General features: G+C 55.1%; 4 protein-coding genes across 4 annotated transcripts; 3 read left to right on the forward strand and 1 right to left on the reverse strand.

Moving 5' to 3' along the window:
- Positions 1-342: 342 nt before the first annotated feature.
- BDZ99DRAFT_471929 (uncharacterized protein) lies at positions 343-870 on the forward strand (the record flags this gene model as incomplete). The annotated part of the gene is made up of 1 exon (XM_033721749.1): positions 343-870. One exon carries the CDS (start codon positions 343-345, stop codon positions 868-870), a length of 528 nt encoding a protein of 175 aa, XP_033581474.1.
- Positions 871-3,907: 3,037 nt separating this feature from the next.
- Positions 3,908-6,846, forward strand: BDZ99DRAFT_407756 (uncharacterized protein; the record flags this gene model as incomplete). Its single annotated transcript, XM_033716489.1, has 2 exons — positions 3,908-4,122; positions 4,224-6,846. 2 exons carry the CDS (start codon positions 3,908-3,910, stop codon positions 6,490-6,492), a joined length of 2,484 nt encoding a protein of 827 aa, XP_033581475.1. The 3' UTR covers positions 6,493-6,846.
- BDZ99DRAFT_548456 (uncharacterized protein) lies at positions 6,654-12,368 on the reverse strand (the record flags this gene model as incomplete). The annotated part of the gene is made up of 2 exons (XM_033726930.1): positions 6,654-12,135; positions 12,252-12,368. The coding sequence occupies 2 exons, from the start codon at positions 12,366-12,368 to the stop codon at positions 6,910-6,912; spliced, it is 5,343 nt and encodes a 1,780-aa protein (XP_033581476.1). The 3' UTR covers positions 6,654-6,909.
- A 1,151-nt stretch (positions 12,369-13,519) lies between these two features.
- Positions 13,520-14,703, forward strand: BDZ99DRAFT_434199 (uncharacterized protein; the record flags this gene model as incomplete). The annotated part of the gene is made up of 3 exons (XM_033717432.1): positions 13,520-13,593; positions 13,649-14,099; positions 14,151-14,703. 3 exons carry the CDS (start codon positions 13,520-13,522, stop codon positions 14,616-14,618), a joined length of 993 nt encoding a protein of 330 aa, XP_033581477.1. The 3' UTR covers positions 14,619-14,703.
- Between the last annotated feature and the right edge of the window lie 603 nt (positions 14,704-15,306).

Genomic DNA, 15,306 nt, shown 5'->3' on the forward strand with positions numbered 1-15,306 from the left:
GAGAAACGTACTCTAGATACTATCTAATCCTGCAGAGCTACTATACTACTAGTATTTCTATGCGTTGTTGAGTTATAAGGTGTCGCGTTGCAAAAAAGTTGAAGGGTGCGCGACTCGCTTGCCACCTACGTTATCCGTTGTAAACACCTCACACAAGCGCCTCGCTATACCAAGCAGCGCACGTCGCATATATGGAGATGGGGAGAGGATATATAATAGAAGGACGGGATAATCGGACAACTGGATGTTTATTACTGCTATTTTTGTAAGCGTGCAAAGCGAAGCTAGGATTTACCTGTGGTCTTAAACGGTAGAGGAACTGCTGCGGATCATCTTGTAAAGATGCACAAGATGGATAAGAAGTCGGGCGAGCTATGTACTGCTGCGCAAGGCCCTATTCTGCAGTTTAAATCCGCTAGGGGGCTTTATATAGCTACGAACTTTAAGTCCTTAAAGCGCTTACCGCCGATGAGCGATAAATATAAGAGGCTATTCAGCAGCGCATCTATATTGCTGGGTAGGAGACGCCTTGGAATAGATATAATTGAGGCAAATAAATGCCTACAGTTATCCTACGGCCCTCCGCCTACGGATGCATTTAATAATGCAGAGCATGCCGCGTTGCTTGGTGCGTCGCGAGTATCACCAGCCTCGTTGGCCGAGCAGGTGGAGGAGCGATTGAGGGCATCACAACGCGAGGAAGCAAACGCCATGGCCGCCGACGGCGACGACGAGGCGCTGGCGGAGCAGGAACTACGTGAGGCCGAAGAGGAGGCTATATTAGAGGGCCCTGCACCACCTACTGAGGTTGTAGATGTAGATGAGGATAATATGGTGTTGAGTGATGGCTCGGGATCGCAATTTAGGTAGTAGGTTTGGTCACTTCTCACCCTTAACTTAGCCCACGCTAAGCTACTTTAGGCAATATACTCGGCTTCAACACCTTACAACTCGCTAGCGTGGACCTCCTGTAGCTCCTGGAGCTCCATAGCGATTCCGCTGGGTTGGAGTGGATTTGAGGCCAAACCCAACCCGCTCCAGTCCAGTTCCTTCACTGCCCGTATCCGTTATTCCCGCCAAGTAGATGTCTTGATGGACCAAATTTGAGATAGCCATGGGGCCAGGGCACGTGTCAGCACATTCCTATTCCGGATTATTTGGCTTGACATGAGACTGCAGATCTAGAGGCAAATCGGCTTGGTGATGTTGTCTGACAGCAGTGGCTGAAGGAAAGAGAGCTGATTTGTGCACACGCATCGTTACCCTGTTCGGCTGACGAATAGGTTTTAGGCAGGGCAGCCGGAATGCAGAAGGTCTAATGTGAGTATGAAACATCGAATTGTACACACGCTGTGTGTAGCGTTGCTTGAAATATAAATCTTTGGAAGGCAGTTCGTAGAGTAAACACTGGAGAAAATCAAGTGTGTTTCCGTTTGAAAATCTGGTAGGTAATCGAATCGCGATACTTGCTTGAAGCATGTGAAAGTCCACCGGGGTGCTAGAGGACTGCATGCAGCTAAGTGGAGCTGAGTACCCGAGAGTATGGGAATGGCTCTTGTAGCGCCATCTAGCTGCGCATCTCATGCCTCCGATGACCAACCACTCCTCCACGCGCTCTTGTCGCCGCCTGTTGGCCTTTAAGCTCGACGGCAGGTTCGCAACTCGAGACTCAAGTTCGATCTCGTGTCGACTGTTCCCGACTCACGCCGCATGGCTGGCTGCCTCACGGTTTCAGTCTACCTCTAAAGCGCGTGTCTAGCGTCAGGGGGTCTAGCAGCACCGTATTGTTGCTATCCGCATTAGCATAGTATGTGCGAATGAGTCTCACAGCAACGCAAGCAGTAAGTGTTGCCAGGCAGAGAAAGACGGCTTGTAGCAGTGTGAAAGCGTGAGTTTGTAAAATGACGGTATATGGCTTCAAAACTCACCAATCCTTCGAGATGGCTGATATCATGCTCATTTCCGCGTTGAAAAGGGTCGGGAAAATGGTCCCAGTCGCAGAATGCTTGGCTGTTTGGTGGATACGGATTCCAGTTTCAGGATATTATAAAAACCTCTAGTGTCACAGTGTTACGTACTGAGCAAGACCCGAGTTCGGGGCCCATTATTCCGAAGCTGATAAGAGAGCACATGTAGATTGACTATGATGTTGTTCTAAGACATTGGGACGCACGCCCCAGCTTACAACGTTAGACGGTAGTCCCAAGAAGGTTTTGTAAGACATCTGCGTGCGCCACCTATGTCATAGCGAGGTATGGGCGTGTTAGAGAGTTCATGGAGGATTGGATCTACGGTTGTTGAGCGGCCTATGTGATGAGGGCCGTATGTTGGGCTCGTACGTGGACTCGTACGAAGGCTGATGGATTGGCAGCTGTAATTTAGCCGTTACACGGGCGCGCTACGTGGTCCCCTAAAGCTTCTTTGCTGAAGGATTGGATGCTGGTAGTGGTCGAATCCTCTTCCCGCACTGCCTCCGGCACTCAAGCTCAAGGATGCAGACTTCTATCCGCTGATACCTGGTATCGAAGACGGTACTGTTGACCGTGTCCCTTCGAGATGGCACCGTACGAGCTGCCAAATGCAGCAACTTTGTGGCTAGTGTTTGGCGCGGGCTCGCCGGAAGTGAAGTGGTATGCAGCGCCACTGCCGGCCGTTGACGGGAGGGATGGCATCCCTGAAAGCTTCGGGCCGAGTCCGAGTTCAATTCGCGTGGGATTCTGGCCAGCGTCAACACCGGGGTGCTCACGGTATGCTGTTATTGGGCGAGGCATCCAGATCGACGCTGCGAGTGCAGTTCGCAGCGGGGAAGTTCCGCCGTACTGGGAGAAATTCGCGCAGAATTAAAACAAGCACGAAAAGTGTATTTTTGAACGTCGACTCGTGTCGACAGCCCAAGAGACAGGAAAAGTTGAGTACCTACTGTCCTCGAGAGCCAATCCCACGCGCATTCGAGCTTCTCTAGCGACTCCTGCCTGCGTCTTTCGTGGAGCAAGATGGAATAGCTAGCTTCAACGACGGGCCAAGAGGTGGCGGAGCTCGCCAGGCAAACAGAGCTAAATGATGCTTTTCGAGATATCTGTACGGCCATATAAGCGAAGATTTCTTGCATTCTGGGGAAGGGTTCTTGGGGACGGAAGAGAACCGCCCCACCCCGGCACTCCGCTCGCATGCGGGCTCGTATCGTGCAGCTCGGTTGATATGCATGCGTTTGACAGGCCCACGGTGTTGCAGACGAAGAACGGCACCATGGTCGCACAGGGCAGGTCGTCGCCGGGCAGGTCGTCGCCAGTGCTGCCTCCTGCCACTATGCCACGCTCATGCGGTATGCCGAGTGTCCCATTGCCACGCTTCTGATAGACGCGAGCGGCGACACCGGCAGCCAACGTGCCAGCCCGCGCCGGAGCGCATGCAACACGGGCGATGGCGCCATGCTGGAGGCGTCTGGCGGGCGGGATGGCCCGTGTTTAACGTTCCCGCCCACGCGCCTCCCGACGCCCACACGCTTGACGCGCCGGCCACGATTAGGCTGGGCATACTCCTTTGGGCTGGCCTGGTCTCAGGGGGCAGGGGCGCGTGCTCGCGGGCGTGGCAGCGGGCGTGGCAGCGGGCGTGGCAGCGGGCGCCCTCGCCGGCCAGGCATTGGTGGCTGTGGTGGCAGCACCCCGTCGGCGGGAATCGCGATCCTCTCTCGTATCGGGCTGGGTGGTCGGCGTTGCACTTCCCACGCAGGCCTGCCTCTGGCCTCCAACGGCGCAATCTGATGCCAAGCCCTGCCTCCCGCGCGGTGCCTCGCGCCTCAATAAAGAACTTGTGGCACACCCCACAACCCCACAACACCACCGGCCACTACCTCCGTCCATCACCGCTCCCTTCCGTGCCGCTGAATCACGCAGACGTCGTCGCCGCCATGTTTGCGACCTTTACCTCGTCCATGGACGCCCGGAGCAAGAGCCAGACGAATGGTGCACCGACCTCATCGCGTCCCAAGAGGCATGTCGCCGCTCGAGCGTGTGACCGTTGCAGGGCAAACCGAATCAAGTGCGACGACGGCCAGCCCTGCAAGCACTGCCGCGTCAAAGATGTGGAGTGCTGCAAGGGCCGGCCCGGCGAGCATCCCGACAGGTGAGTGTATACGGCCCCTCTCAGGCTTTATACAGTGTGCATTTTGCGGGGTTGGACACGCAACTGACGCGTCTGCACGCTAGGGATGTGGAAACGCTGAGATCGCGAGTCAATGAACTCGAAGCCCAGCTGCAGCAGAAGAGCGCTCAGACGAGTCCAGCTGCTTCTTCCGCAACTGCTGCTCTGCCATCGCCGCCAGACTCCGAAGACACGACGAGTCCGGGCAGCCAGCAGTCCCTCGACAGACGCTCGACCAACAGCTGGGTAGGGTTTTGGAAGACGGATCCCAATACCAAGCAGGCGCAGTACTATGGGCCCACGTCGTTCAATTTCTTCCTGTACCGACTGGGCGGGTATCTGACATCAAGTTGCAACCAACCGCAGCTAGCGGAGGCCATGCAGGCGATCACAACCCCTTCTTCTCACTCAACTGCCGACAGTGGCACAGCAGCGGCCCTGTCTCGCCCCCAGGAAGAGGGGCTACTAGACATGTTTTGGCAGTCGTATCACAGCATGTTCCCAGTCCTGGATGAAGCTGAGTTTCGCAGCCACTACAACGCGCTGTGGTTTTCGCAAGCGTCGTCTCCAGTCGAGACGTCGCGGCAGCCCTCCGCGCTGGTGGACATAATACTTGCCCTGTGCATCCAGTTCAGCACTGCTGCTCTGGCGTCCAGCGTTCCAGCCACGGAGGTTGACTCTGGTAATGCAACCCAGCTGGGCAGGTGGTTGTACGACCGAAGCCAGAATCTTGTACGAAGTGAGCAGGACGGCCCGTCGATTTCAACGCTGCAGGTTCACATCTACTCCATCATCTTCCTTATAAATTGCTCGTTACTACCGCAAGCCCACGGGGTGCTATCCGCTGCTGTACACGTAGCCTGTGCCCTGGGCTTGCATCATGAGCTCCCGGAAGATCTCCCAGCATCCCAGAGGTCGCTTTTGCGGCGGCTGTGGTTGATGCTGTTCTACCTAGATTCGAAATGCAGTCTCGACCTCGGTCGGCCATTTTTGATTCCCTGGCCCGGACCAGGTGGCACCACCGAGCCGTGGGAAAACGATCAGCACGCTGTGGCCTTGGTTGACACCAGCAATACGAACTACGAGGGCATCAATTGGCTCACCTGCCACAATCAGTATGTTAAACTGATGGGCGTGATTCGCAGCATTTCAGTCTCCTTCTCCGCCAAATGCGACGAGCTATTAGCGGCGCAGCCTACCCCTTCTCTCTATTCAAATCCCAGCGTATTGGAGGCATCTGCCTCTTCGCTGCGGCAAAGCCTCGCATTACTCCGACCATGGATCAGCGGTGTTCCTACTGCACTCAAGTTCTCTCGTAAAGACGGTGGAGAGGCTTTCTCTGCAACGCGATATCAGGTCCAGTTTGATGCGTTTGCGCCCATCTGGCTGCAGCGCCAACGCCTGCTACTGGAGCTCCTATATCACAACGCCCTGCTCTGTCTCTACCGCACTTTTATCAAATATCCAACACCAAACGCAGGCCCCGAATCTCTCGGGCCTAGTATCACTACGCTCTCGGTTGGGAACGCTGTATCCGCTCTCAATCATGGAATAGCGACCATCTATATCATAGACCAAGCGATGATTGAAACGGACCTGCTTACTTCCTGGCATCGAGCATACCAGTTCTTATGGGAAGCATCCGTCATCGTCGTAGGCTTCACCTTTGCACGACCTCTATGTCCCCACACAGCATCTGCCCGCACCGCGATCTCCACTGCAATACGCGCATTTGGTGTTTTTGCTGCCCACGGGATAGCACCCGCAAATACCGCCGCAAGGATCCTGCGCGAGCTAAGTAGTACGAGCGGCGATGCCCTGGGCACCTTTCGCAGCAACTTCCCAACTCCTGCGCCAGCTCCAGTGCAGAACCCGAGGAGGTCCGGGGACAAAACACCTGTGACGCAACAGCCCGCCGCACGGCCTGGCAGCGACAGCTTCTCCGCACCACCCCAGATCGCCCATTCGCGAGGATCGAGCAATAGCACCCCCGTCATGCAGCAGTCAATCACACAGCCCAGAGGCTCAATGTCCTGGATGACGCAAGCACAGACGCCCGAGAATATGGCATTCCTCCCCACGACATCATTAATGAATTTCCCACCAGACCTATCTTCAAATCTCTCCACAAGTCTCGATTCGAATTTCGCTGCAAATACGTTTAGTACTGATTTTCCTTCGGGCGACATGAATGCGGCCTTTGCGGAGCCCCTTCCGTTTAACTCCGCGCCCATGTCGATGGATTTCTCAGCGGATATGCTCGCGTCGGTTGATATGCAGAATGCAGTTCAAAACATGGATTGGGATCAGGATTTCAGCGTTTGGCCCGGAAATGTCGGCCGTGGGACATAGTTTTCCAGCTTAGCTTTGCAACACGATGCATTTTTTGGTGTTGAAGGTGGGAAAATTTCCACGATGCTACGACACAAAATCTGTGCACTCTTTGCAATTCGTTCTAACCTTGCTCCGGGATTTCTAATGAGACGCTAGGCCACTCGAACGAAAGAGTGAGGCAGGTCGATTAGAAGCAATTGGGATCACTCCAGTTTGATTTGTCTTGACATTTGCACCTCGTGTGAGTTCGTGAGGATGATGCATCGCAGGATAGTATAGGACATTGGCACTTTCAAAGAAGAAGTTCTCTTTCGATTTAGAGTACCGTTCTAACAACTAAATGACATATACAAAATTACATCGAAAGAAAGTAAAACAAAATTCCTCATCTATCCAATTTTCCTACCATTTCTTCTCGTCGCCAGCCTTTCACTCCTACACCTTCTCCCCAAACCACCCAGTCAAATGTCCCACGGTCGGGCAACTCCACGTCAACGTCGGCGGCACCTTGACCCCCAACGTCTTCTGCAACTGGCTCCTCAAGCTCACCGTCATCACGCTATCCACCCCCAAATCGCTCAAGGGCGCCTTCGAGTCCACTTCGTCAGCACTGCTATGCAGCACCTTCGCCACACACTCCCGGATTTTCGCATCCAGATACGCCTTCTTCCCCGCCGCATCCGTCGGCACGGCCTCTGCGCTCGCCGCAGGGGCTGCAGCGCCCGCCTCGGCCTGCTTCCGCGGCGCGATATCCGCCAGCATGGCGCTGGGCAGCGGCTCGTTGGCCTCAAGCTGCAGCGCGCGGAGGACTACGGCATGGTCCATGCCGTATTTGGCGACGTGCTGCCAGGCGCGGAACGCCTCGTCGCGCGTCACATCCGTGATGCCCTTGGACGCGAGCTCGGCGTTGATGAAGTCGGTGCTGGCGGCCATGCCCAGCCCGCGCCAGCTGGTCCACTGCAGCGCGATGGCGTTGTCGCCGAGGTTGCGGCGCTGGGTGGCGAGGGCGTCGAGGAAGGCGTTGCCTGAGGCGTACGAGGCTTGGCCGGGGAAGCCGAAGAGCTGGCCGCAGGAGGAGAAGAGAGTGAGGAAGTCGAGGGAGCCGACAGGAAATAGGGAATTCAGGGCTAGGGCGCCGGTGATTTTGGGCGCGAGGACGCGTTGGAAGGAGGGTTGGGTTGTTTCGAGGACCAGCTCGTCTTCCAGCACACCGGCAGCATGCACGACGCCGGTGACTGGAGGGAAGGGGAGGGTGTCGATGGTGGAGCGAAGTTGGGATTCTGCGTCGGAGGCGGACATGTCGACGGCAAGGGTGTACACAACTGCGCCGTGAGACTCGAGAAGTTGAATCCGCTTGAGGGCTGGAGCGAGAGGAGAGTCCGACTTGAGCAGAGCAGGCCATTCGCTGCGTGCGGGCATTCCGCGGCGAGAGACGAGGATGAGACGTCGAGCGCCTTTTTCGACGAGGAATTCGGCGACTTCGAAACCCAGAGCTCCCAGGCCTCCAGTGACCATGTAAGTGCCTTCAGGTCTGATTGTGAGGTTGTTTTGCTCAGCGGCGGGCAGGAGCTTCTCCCTGGGAAGGGAACGGAGTCGTGCCACTCGTGGAATTCCATCGACGATTCGAATGTTGTCGGCGTCGCGGACGTATTTCATCGTCTCCAGGGGGAAGATGGGGGTCTCGAGATCGATCAGACCGCCCCAGGCTTCAGGGTGCTCAGAAGCGATAATGCGCGTAAGACCATGAAGGGGCGACTGCGTAAGAGCTGTGACGGTTTCACTAGTAGACACCCGGTCTGTCAAGACAAAGACCTTAGCAGAGAGCTCGGTGTTGACGATGAACTTGACGATATCGAGGAGCTCGAAGATGAAGGACTGCGAGACTGCTGCGAGCGGCTCTTGCGAAGTGACGCGTCCAGGAACGTATACGATGGCAGTGCCCTTCTCGCTCACATCTTGCGCCGAGAGCTGATCTGCAGACGTCAAGGTCGTGACGGAGCGCACTCGGTCACTAAGGTAGACGGCATATTTCTCAGAGAGCTGCAGGTCACGGGAAACCAGAACAACGTGCTCGATAGGAATTGCCTCTTCGCTGTACGCAGCCGGAGGCCATGCAAGTTGATGAACCAGGCTCTCCACACTGCCACTGACACCGGGAGTACCCTCGATTTCAGAGAATCGCATGGACTGGAACTTGGCGACTGCCTCCCCATTCTCGTTGAGGACGGTGACGTGGACAGCCAGTGTGGTATCCGTAGCCTCTTCGACATACAAATAGCCAACCTTCGGTGGTGGCTGGCTCGTGTACTTGAAAACCTTCTCGATCTGCGCTGGCATGCGAAGAGCAGGCTTGTCCATGAAGATAGTCGAACCAACAGACGTCGCAGCATCCAAGATCGGTGCCCACGAGTACTCATCCCACGGCAGCGCCTCGCCAGCAGCAGTCTCTGGAGAGACGTCCACACGCGCGATCATCTCCTTCAAGTTGCCGTAGTGCTCCGTTACGGCCCACGGGAATCCCATAGCGGAGACGCCAACTTTGTCAAGGTAGTGGATGGAGAAGTTGTCCGCGAGCTTTGCGCCGATGCGCGATTTGATGGCTTCGACGTCGAATTTCTCGGGTTCCACGGGTGTAGTATCCAAGGCCCATCGGCCGGTTGTGTGGGTAAGCCAAGAGGCATCATCTTGCTGCTCGCTCTTATCCTGGGCCAGCCTAGAGCAAATCTTGACTTGACCGGGGTGGACCACGACTTGGATATCGCGCTTCTGGCTGATTGCGACCGGGACGCGGAGGACGATGTTGGAGAGTGTGGTTGCGCCGGTGGAGTGTAAGAATGTGTTGCAAAGGGCGGCAGCAGGCACGATCTCTGAACCGTGCAGCGGATGGCTACCAGGGAACGGCTTCGTCTGGTCGTCGATGACGGTGCGGTACACCACCGTGGTCTCTCCTGCAATCGCAGTTCTCTCCCCAAGAAGAGTATGCTTATCCACATCGTGCGTCGTCGAAACGTTCAAAGGACCTGTTTCAATGGCTCGCCAGATATCCTTGTGGCTCCAGGTCGTGAGGGGTACGGCGGTCGACCATTCAGTTCCCATTTGCTTCTTCCAGTCCACAGCTACGCCATTGCAATGCAGCTGGGCGATGCTGGAGAGGATCGATTTCTCCGAGGGCTTATTCCGCGTCATAGTGTTGGCGACCTTGAAATCCTCGATTCCCTTGTCCATGATGGTCTCGCTAATGGAGTGTGCGATGATGGGATGGGTGGAGACTTCGAGGAAGACTCTGTGGCCATCCTCCAGAGCTGCCCCGACGGCAGATGTGAGACGGACAGGGTGGATCATGTTCTCCAGCCAGTAATTGACATCGCGGAGAGCGTCACCGCGAGGGTCGGAGAGCGAGGTGGAGTAGAGTGGTACTTTCGGTGCTTGCGGCTTGATAGCCCCCGTGAGAGCGGTGGTGAGGTCCTTGCGAAGGGTTTCTAGCACAGGATGGTGGAAGGCAATGTCAGTGTTGATACGGAATGCCTTGATGCCTTGTGTCTTCAGCTCTTCGGTGAACTCTTCGACTGACTTCTTTTCTCCAGATATCACGCAAGATGATGGTGAAGAATCGATAGCGGGGGCTAGGTTAGAACGGCCACTTAGTTTCTCCTGCATTTCTGCGAAGGGCTTGTTGACGAGAATCATAGCCCCCGATCCAGCAACACGGCTGTAGAGGTTTGCGCGGCGAGTGACGATGAGAGCGCCCTCTTCAGGAGATAGCGAGCCCACCGCGACGGTAGCAGCAATCTCACCAACGGAATGGCCGATCACTGCGTCAGGCTTGATGCCTTTGGATCGAAGAACAGCCATGAGCCCAACCTGCATGATGTAGGTCAGGACCTGCACCTGAGTCGAGGTCTCGAAGTCCCCAGTCTTGAGCGCTTCCAATGCGGAGAAGCCCATCTCGGTCTGCACGATCGGATCGAGAGCGCTGACGGCACGGTAGAAGACAGGGTTGCCGATGAGTTCCTTGGCCATATTCACCCACTGCGCGCCATGGCCTGAGAAGACCCAAACAACGGGCTGGTCGGCACCTAGGGCTCGACTTGATGTAGTCCACTCGTTCGCAGAACCTTCGGCGAAGGCTTTGAGGGTTGCAGCCGCATCCTCGTGGTCGTCAATGACAAAGGCGGCGCGGTAGTCGTGATGGCCTCGGCGAGTGCTCAACGTATTGGCGATGGAGGTGAGGTCGTATTGCTTGCCGTCGTCCGAAGCGATCCATTCCTGCAGCGGGTCGGCCTGGATGGCAAGTCTCTTCTCTTGGGGTGCGGAGAGGAGCAAGATCCGGGGCCCAGTTGTTGCCCCTTCTTCGACCAGGGGATGTTGAGGCTTGATGTACTGCTCGATAACGGCATGCGACACTGTGCCGCCGTATCCGTAAGAGCAAATGCCGGCACGTCGAACTTCCTCAGACTCGGGCCACGGGGCCGTGTTTTGGACGACTTGAACACCGGCTTTCTTCCAGTCGACCTTGGAGTTCAGCGTGGTGAGGTTAGCTTGCGGTGCGAGTATTCCCTTGTTGACTGCCAAGGCGGCTTTGATGAAGCCTGCAGCACCAGCACCAGCTTCGAGATGTCCGATATTGGGCTTCACAGACCCGATGAAGCAGGGGTCATCTTGTCTGCCTTGCCCGTACACAGCTGAGATAGCAGATACCTCAGTGGGGTCGCCGAGAGAGGTTGACGTGGCATGGGCTTCGACGTAGCCCACAGTCGAAGGGTCGATATCCGCAACGGACAGCGCTTTCCTGGCAACGGCTTCCTGGGCTTTGGCATTCGGAGCCATAATCCCTTTGGTCTTGCCGTCTTGGCCGACAGCAGACCCGCGCAGGACAGCGATGATGTTGTCGTCGTCTTTAACAGCATCCTCCATACGCTTCAGGATGACCACCGTAGCACCTTCGCCTCTCCCATAGCCATTCGCAGAGTCGTCGAACGACTTGCAAGAGCCTTCCTTGCACGTAGCCCCGGCTTTGTCCAGCACACTGGTCAGACCAGGCCCACACAGCGCGTTGACTCCACCAGCTATCGCGACCTTGGATTCTCCGTCCAGGATAGCTCGGGCCCCGTGATGGATCGCAACCAGTGAGCTTGCACACGCCGCATCTACGGCCGTGCTCGGGCCCATCAGATTCAAATGATAGGAGATGCGGTTCGGAACCCCACAGTACGCAGTTCCAATCCCCATCCACGGCTCCACGTTCGGGATATCCTCCAGCAGCAACTTCGAATAGTCGTCACTGTTAACGCCCATAAAGACGGCTGTGTCCGACCCGGACAAACTCTGTGGCGGAATGCCAGCGTTCTCTAGTGCTTCCCACGTCACTTCGAGGGAGAGGCGCTGTTGCGGGTCCATCTGCTCGGCTTCTTTAGGCGAGATTCCAAAGAAGCCAGCATCGAAGGCGGGCAAATTGGAGAGGAAGTAGCCGCGATTTGTGACGTTGGCGAGGGTCTTGGTGTTGCGTGCGTCGCGGCGATGATAGGGCTCCCATCTTGCGGCGGGGATCTCCGAAGACGTATCGAGCTTTTGGAGAATGGTGGACCAGAGTTCCTCCGGGGAGTTGTTGTTGCCAGAGACGCGGCAGCCGAGACCGACGATGGCGACGTTGGTGGTGGAGCCCTAAGCGCTGGTGTCAGCGGGGGATTATGGAGGGACGATCAATGATTGGGCAGAGTTGATGCGGGGAGTGGAGAGGTGATCAGGCGGAGAAGGAAGAATGTCGGATGTTGACTAACATTGTCGCTGACTTCTGTCCAAGGAGTCTCATTCCCTGCTCGCTGCCTGCTGCTGTCCCATGACGGGGTAGACGAGACAGTCGACGAAGGTGATTGGGGGGTTGCGGCGGCGGGCATGTTGGCTCTAGGATGCTGATATTGAAAAACAAGGATCTAACGGTGTCTAGGATGGTCGAATAGCAGAAATCTATGGCGTCTAGGGTGGCTGAGAAACAGGAATCTTTTTGTACATGGAAGGATTATTTAATCCTGATTTGGAAAGGTAATGCTGCAAAGCAAGTTGGCCTGGCCTGGTTGTGTTACAGTCCCTCTTATAACAACAGCAACGCTTTGAAAAATCGCCTGTCTTCGTCGACGTCAGTCCTCTTCCTCGAGCCTCAACACCACCCGTTTTCCTGAAACAACTTGAATAGCTCCGAGCCATGGTCAAAACCTCCGACTGGACGTTTTGAGCTTAGTTCGCATGATTGCAGGGGTGATACGAACTACGAAAAGCCCCGAATAGCCTCATCAGCAATCCTGTCGCGGTCCGAGGCTCTGTTAGGTGCGTATATCCCGCCTGAACACGAATGAATAGCAGAGAGAGCTTCTCTTTTGGGCGACGTTGAGCTCTCCGATGTCGCTTTACACAAATTAGCGGGGCAAACTACACTCGGGTCGGCAGTCAAATATGAGGCGTAACTCCGCTTGCGGAAATGTAGAGAGGTTCCCGTAACCGAGGGACTCGACAACATGACAACGTCATCGATCACGATCGGACGGCAGCATGCGTCTGTGGCAGTGCGGGCCGAGCCGGGGATCTGCGCCAGGCAGCCTGGAAACGTCGCTCGCGAGCCCTCCGTTCTTCAGTTTCAAGGAGGTACATCCGTCAAGGTGCACCGCATACTGTCATGCATAGCGATGGCGAACAGGGACTAGGTAATATTGAAGAATCGATTTACTCTGTACCTGCTGCTGACTCCCGTTGGAGATGATCAGTTCCCGATGGAGGTTCCGGGTACCCCCTGCGATGATCATTACCCACCCGAGTACTCGGGATCACGTATAGTAGGAGGGGTCCGATAATTAAGCGTTTGGGGACACTTCCCTATCTATTGTGGGGCAGCTCCATCCTCTGCAGTCGACCAGATGCGTAATGCACGGCCCTGGATGGATGGTAATATCAAAGCCACGGAGCGTTGGAGACTACGGTTCAAAGAATACTTTCCTTCTGAATACGCCTGTCGAAATCTGGCTTCTACGAAGCGTCTTTCCTCAACGACACGAACATGGGGCATACTCTATACTCTCCAAGTCCAATCATCCCCTTTCACAACTCGGCGGGGCAGACGGAGATCAAGAAGTGAGCTCTCCAGTTCGTCCCTTCATTGCGACTGCGTCTCTGACCACATCACAAGATTCGGGGGTCTCCTAACCTCGGAGTTCATGCCAGCTCCCGTCGGCCGCAGCTTTCAGATGCGACAAACCTACCGCCACAACGTTGAAGGCCCCATCCCCGATAATCTCCGCAAATTGATCGCGGATCCCAGAAAGCCAAAGGGCCCGCCAACGCACTTCCACCAGTTTCAAACCGAGTACTTCAAAGTCGAGGAGGGCATTTGCATCGTTGAGATCAATGGTGTGCCGCGCAACGTGAGTCCCGACGATGAAGAGATCAGCTGCAAGCCGGGAAATGTGCATGCATTTTACATTCATCCGGACAGCCCGGAGAAGATGACGGTGCTGCTGAGCGCGAGTGATACAGGAATGGATTATCAGCTTGATCGCGTGTTCTTTGAGAACTGGTATGGATATTGGCATGATGCCTTGCTGTATCGCGGGGGACTGGATCTGATCCAGACACTTCAGGTGAGCAAATCCGAATCCCTGGTTAGATAGATGCTGATCTGACCTCAATAGATCCACGACGCAGGCGATCACTACACTCCCGCGCCCGCTTGGATGCCCTTCCGCACCTTTTTTGGCTATTGGGCATGCGTAATCATCGGCCGCTGGCTCGGCGGACTGCTAGGCTACAAACCCTTCTTCAAAGAGTACACGACTGACTGGGACTTTGCAATCTCAAAGATGAAAGGAAACGTCTTTACCCGGTGGAATGTGCATGAGAGTTATTCTGACAAGCAGCCGTGGGAGAAGCAGGTGGAGATGTCTAGCCATCCCAAGCCTACGAATGCGGAGTACGAGGAGTTGGTTACTGATATGACTGAGACGTTCTGGAAGTCGCAGGGTAATAACGGTGTCAAGGGGGTCAATGGTATGTTTGGGGATGAGTCTCCTACGTCAAAGATGGCAAAGGTCCACGTCAAAGGGGAGGTTAATGGCGCTCTCAATGGTGATACGGTAGCCCCTCTTCGTAAGAGGGTATAATGTGTTGTAGATGTTTAGGTTGGGTAATATCAAGAGGATAGCTTTGAGACATAATGGCGTTGACGGGATACGATTTGCTTTTGTGGTAGAAATACACATCGTTCAAATTGCACCAGATGTTCTTCCGCGCCAAGTTTCAGACTTCAGCGTTCTAAATGTGCTATTATGAAACTTCAATATCTTGAAACCTACCATTTAGGTAGTAAGACAATCGCCAATGTGGATTTTTTATATGTCCCGTCTCTGGCTGTCGCATCAGTACTAGATGATTCTTATATCTGAGTCTCACCTAGCTTCTAGATCTCCCAGGGTATATATACGCTATTGTTGAATGGTGTTGCTTTCGAGGGTTCGAATCATGTGGCTTTCACGTGATCTGCTACAGGAATGACTTCTCCTCTGCACCACATCCAGATTCGAATGCGCAACGTGCTGGCCCCTCACATTTGATCGTCCAAGGCATATTGCTACTACAGTATAACGTTGTTCACCCCCACCGAGAATCACCCACTACCGAGAATTGGTGAGAATTTGAGGGGCCCAAGCCGCTGGTCTAAATTCTTCTAAGCGTGACCAAATCTGCTCAGAAAACACTCCACCAATTCTCGTTAGTGGGTGATTCTCGGATGGGGGTGAACAACGTTAGTGCGACTCGTTATAGCAAGGTTATCTATACTGTACTGACCCC

The sequence above is a fragment of the Mytilinidion resinicola genome (genome assembly GCF_010093595.1).
Source record: "Mytilinidion resinicola strain CBS 304.34 unplaced genomic scaffold BDZ99scaffold_3, whole genome shotgun sequence".
Lineage (NCBI taxonomy): Eukaryota > Fungi > Ascomycota > Dothideomycetes > Mytilinidiales > Mytilinidiaceae > Mytilinidion > Mytilinidion resinicola.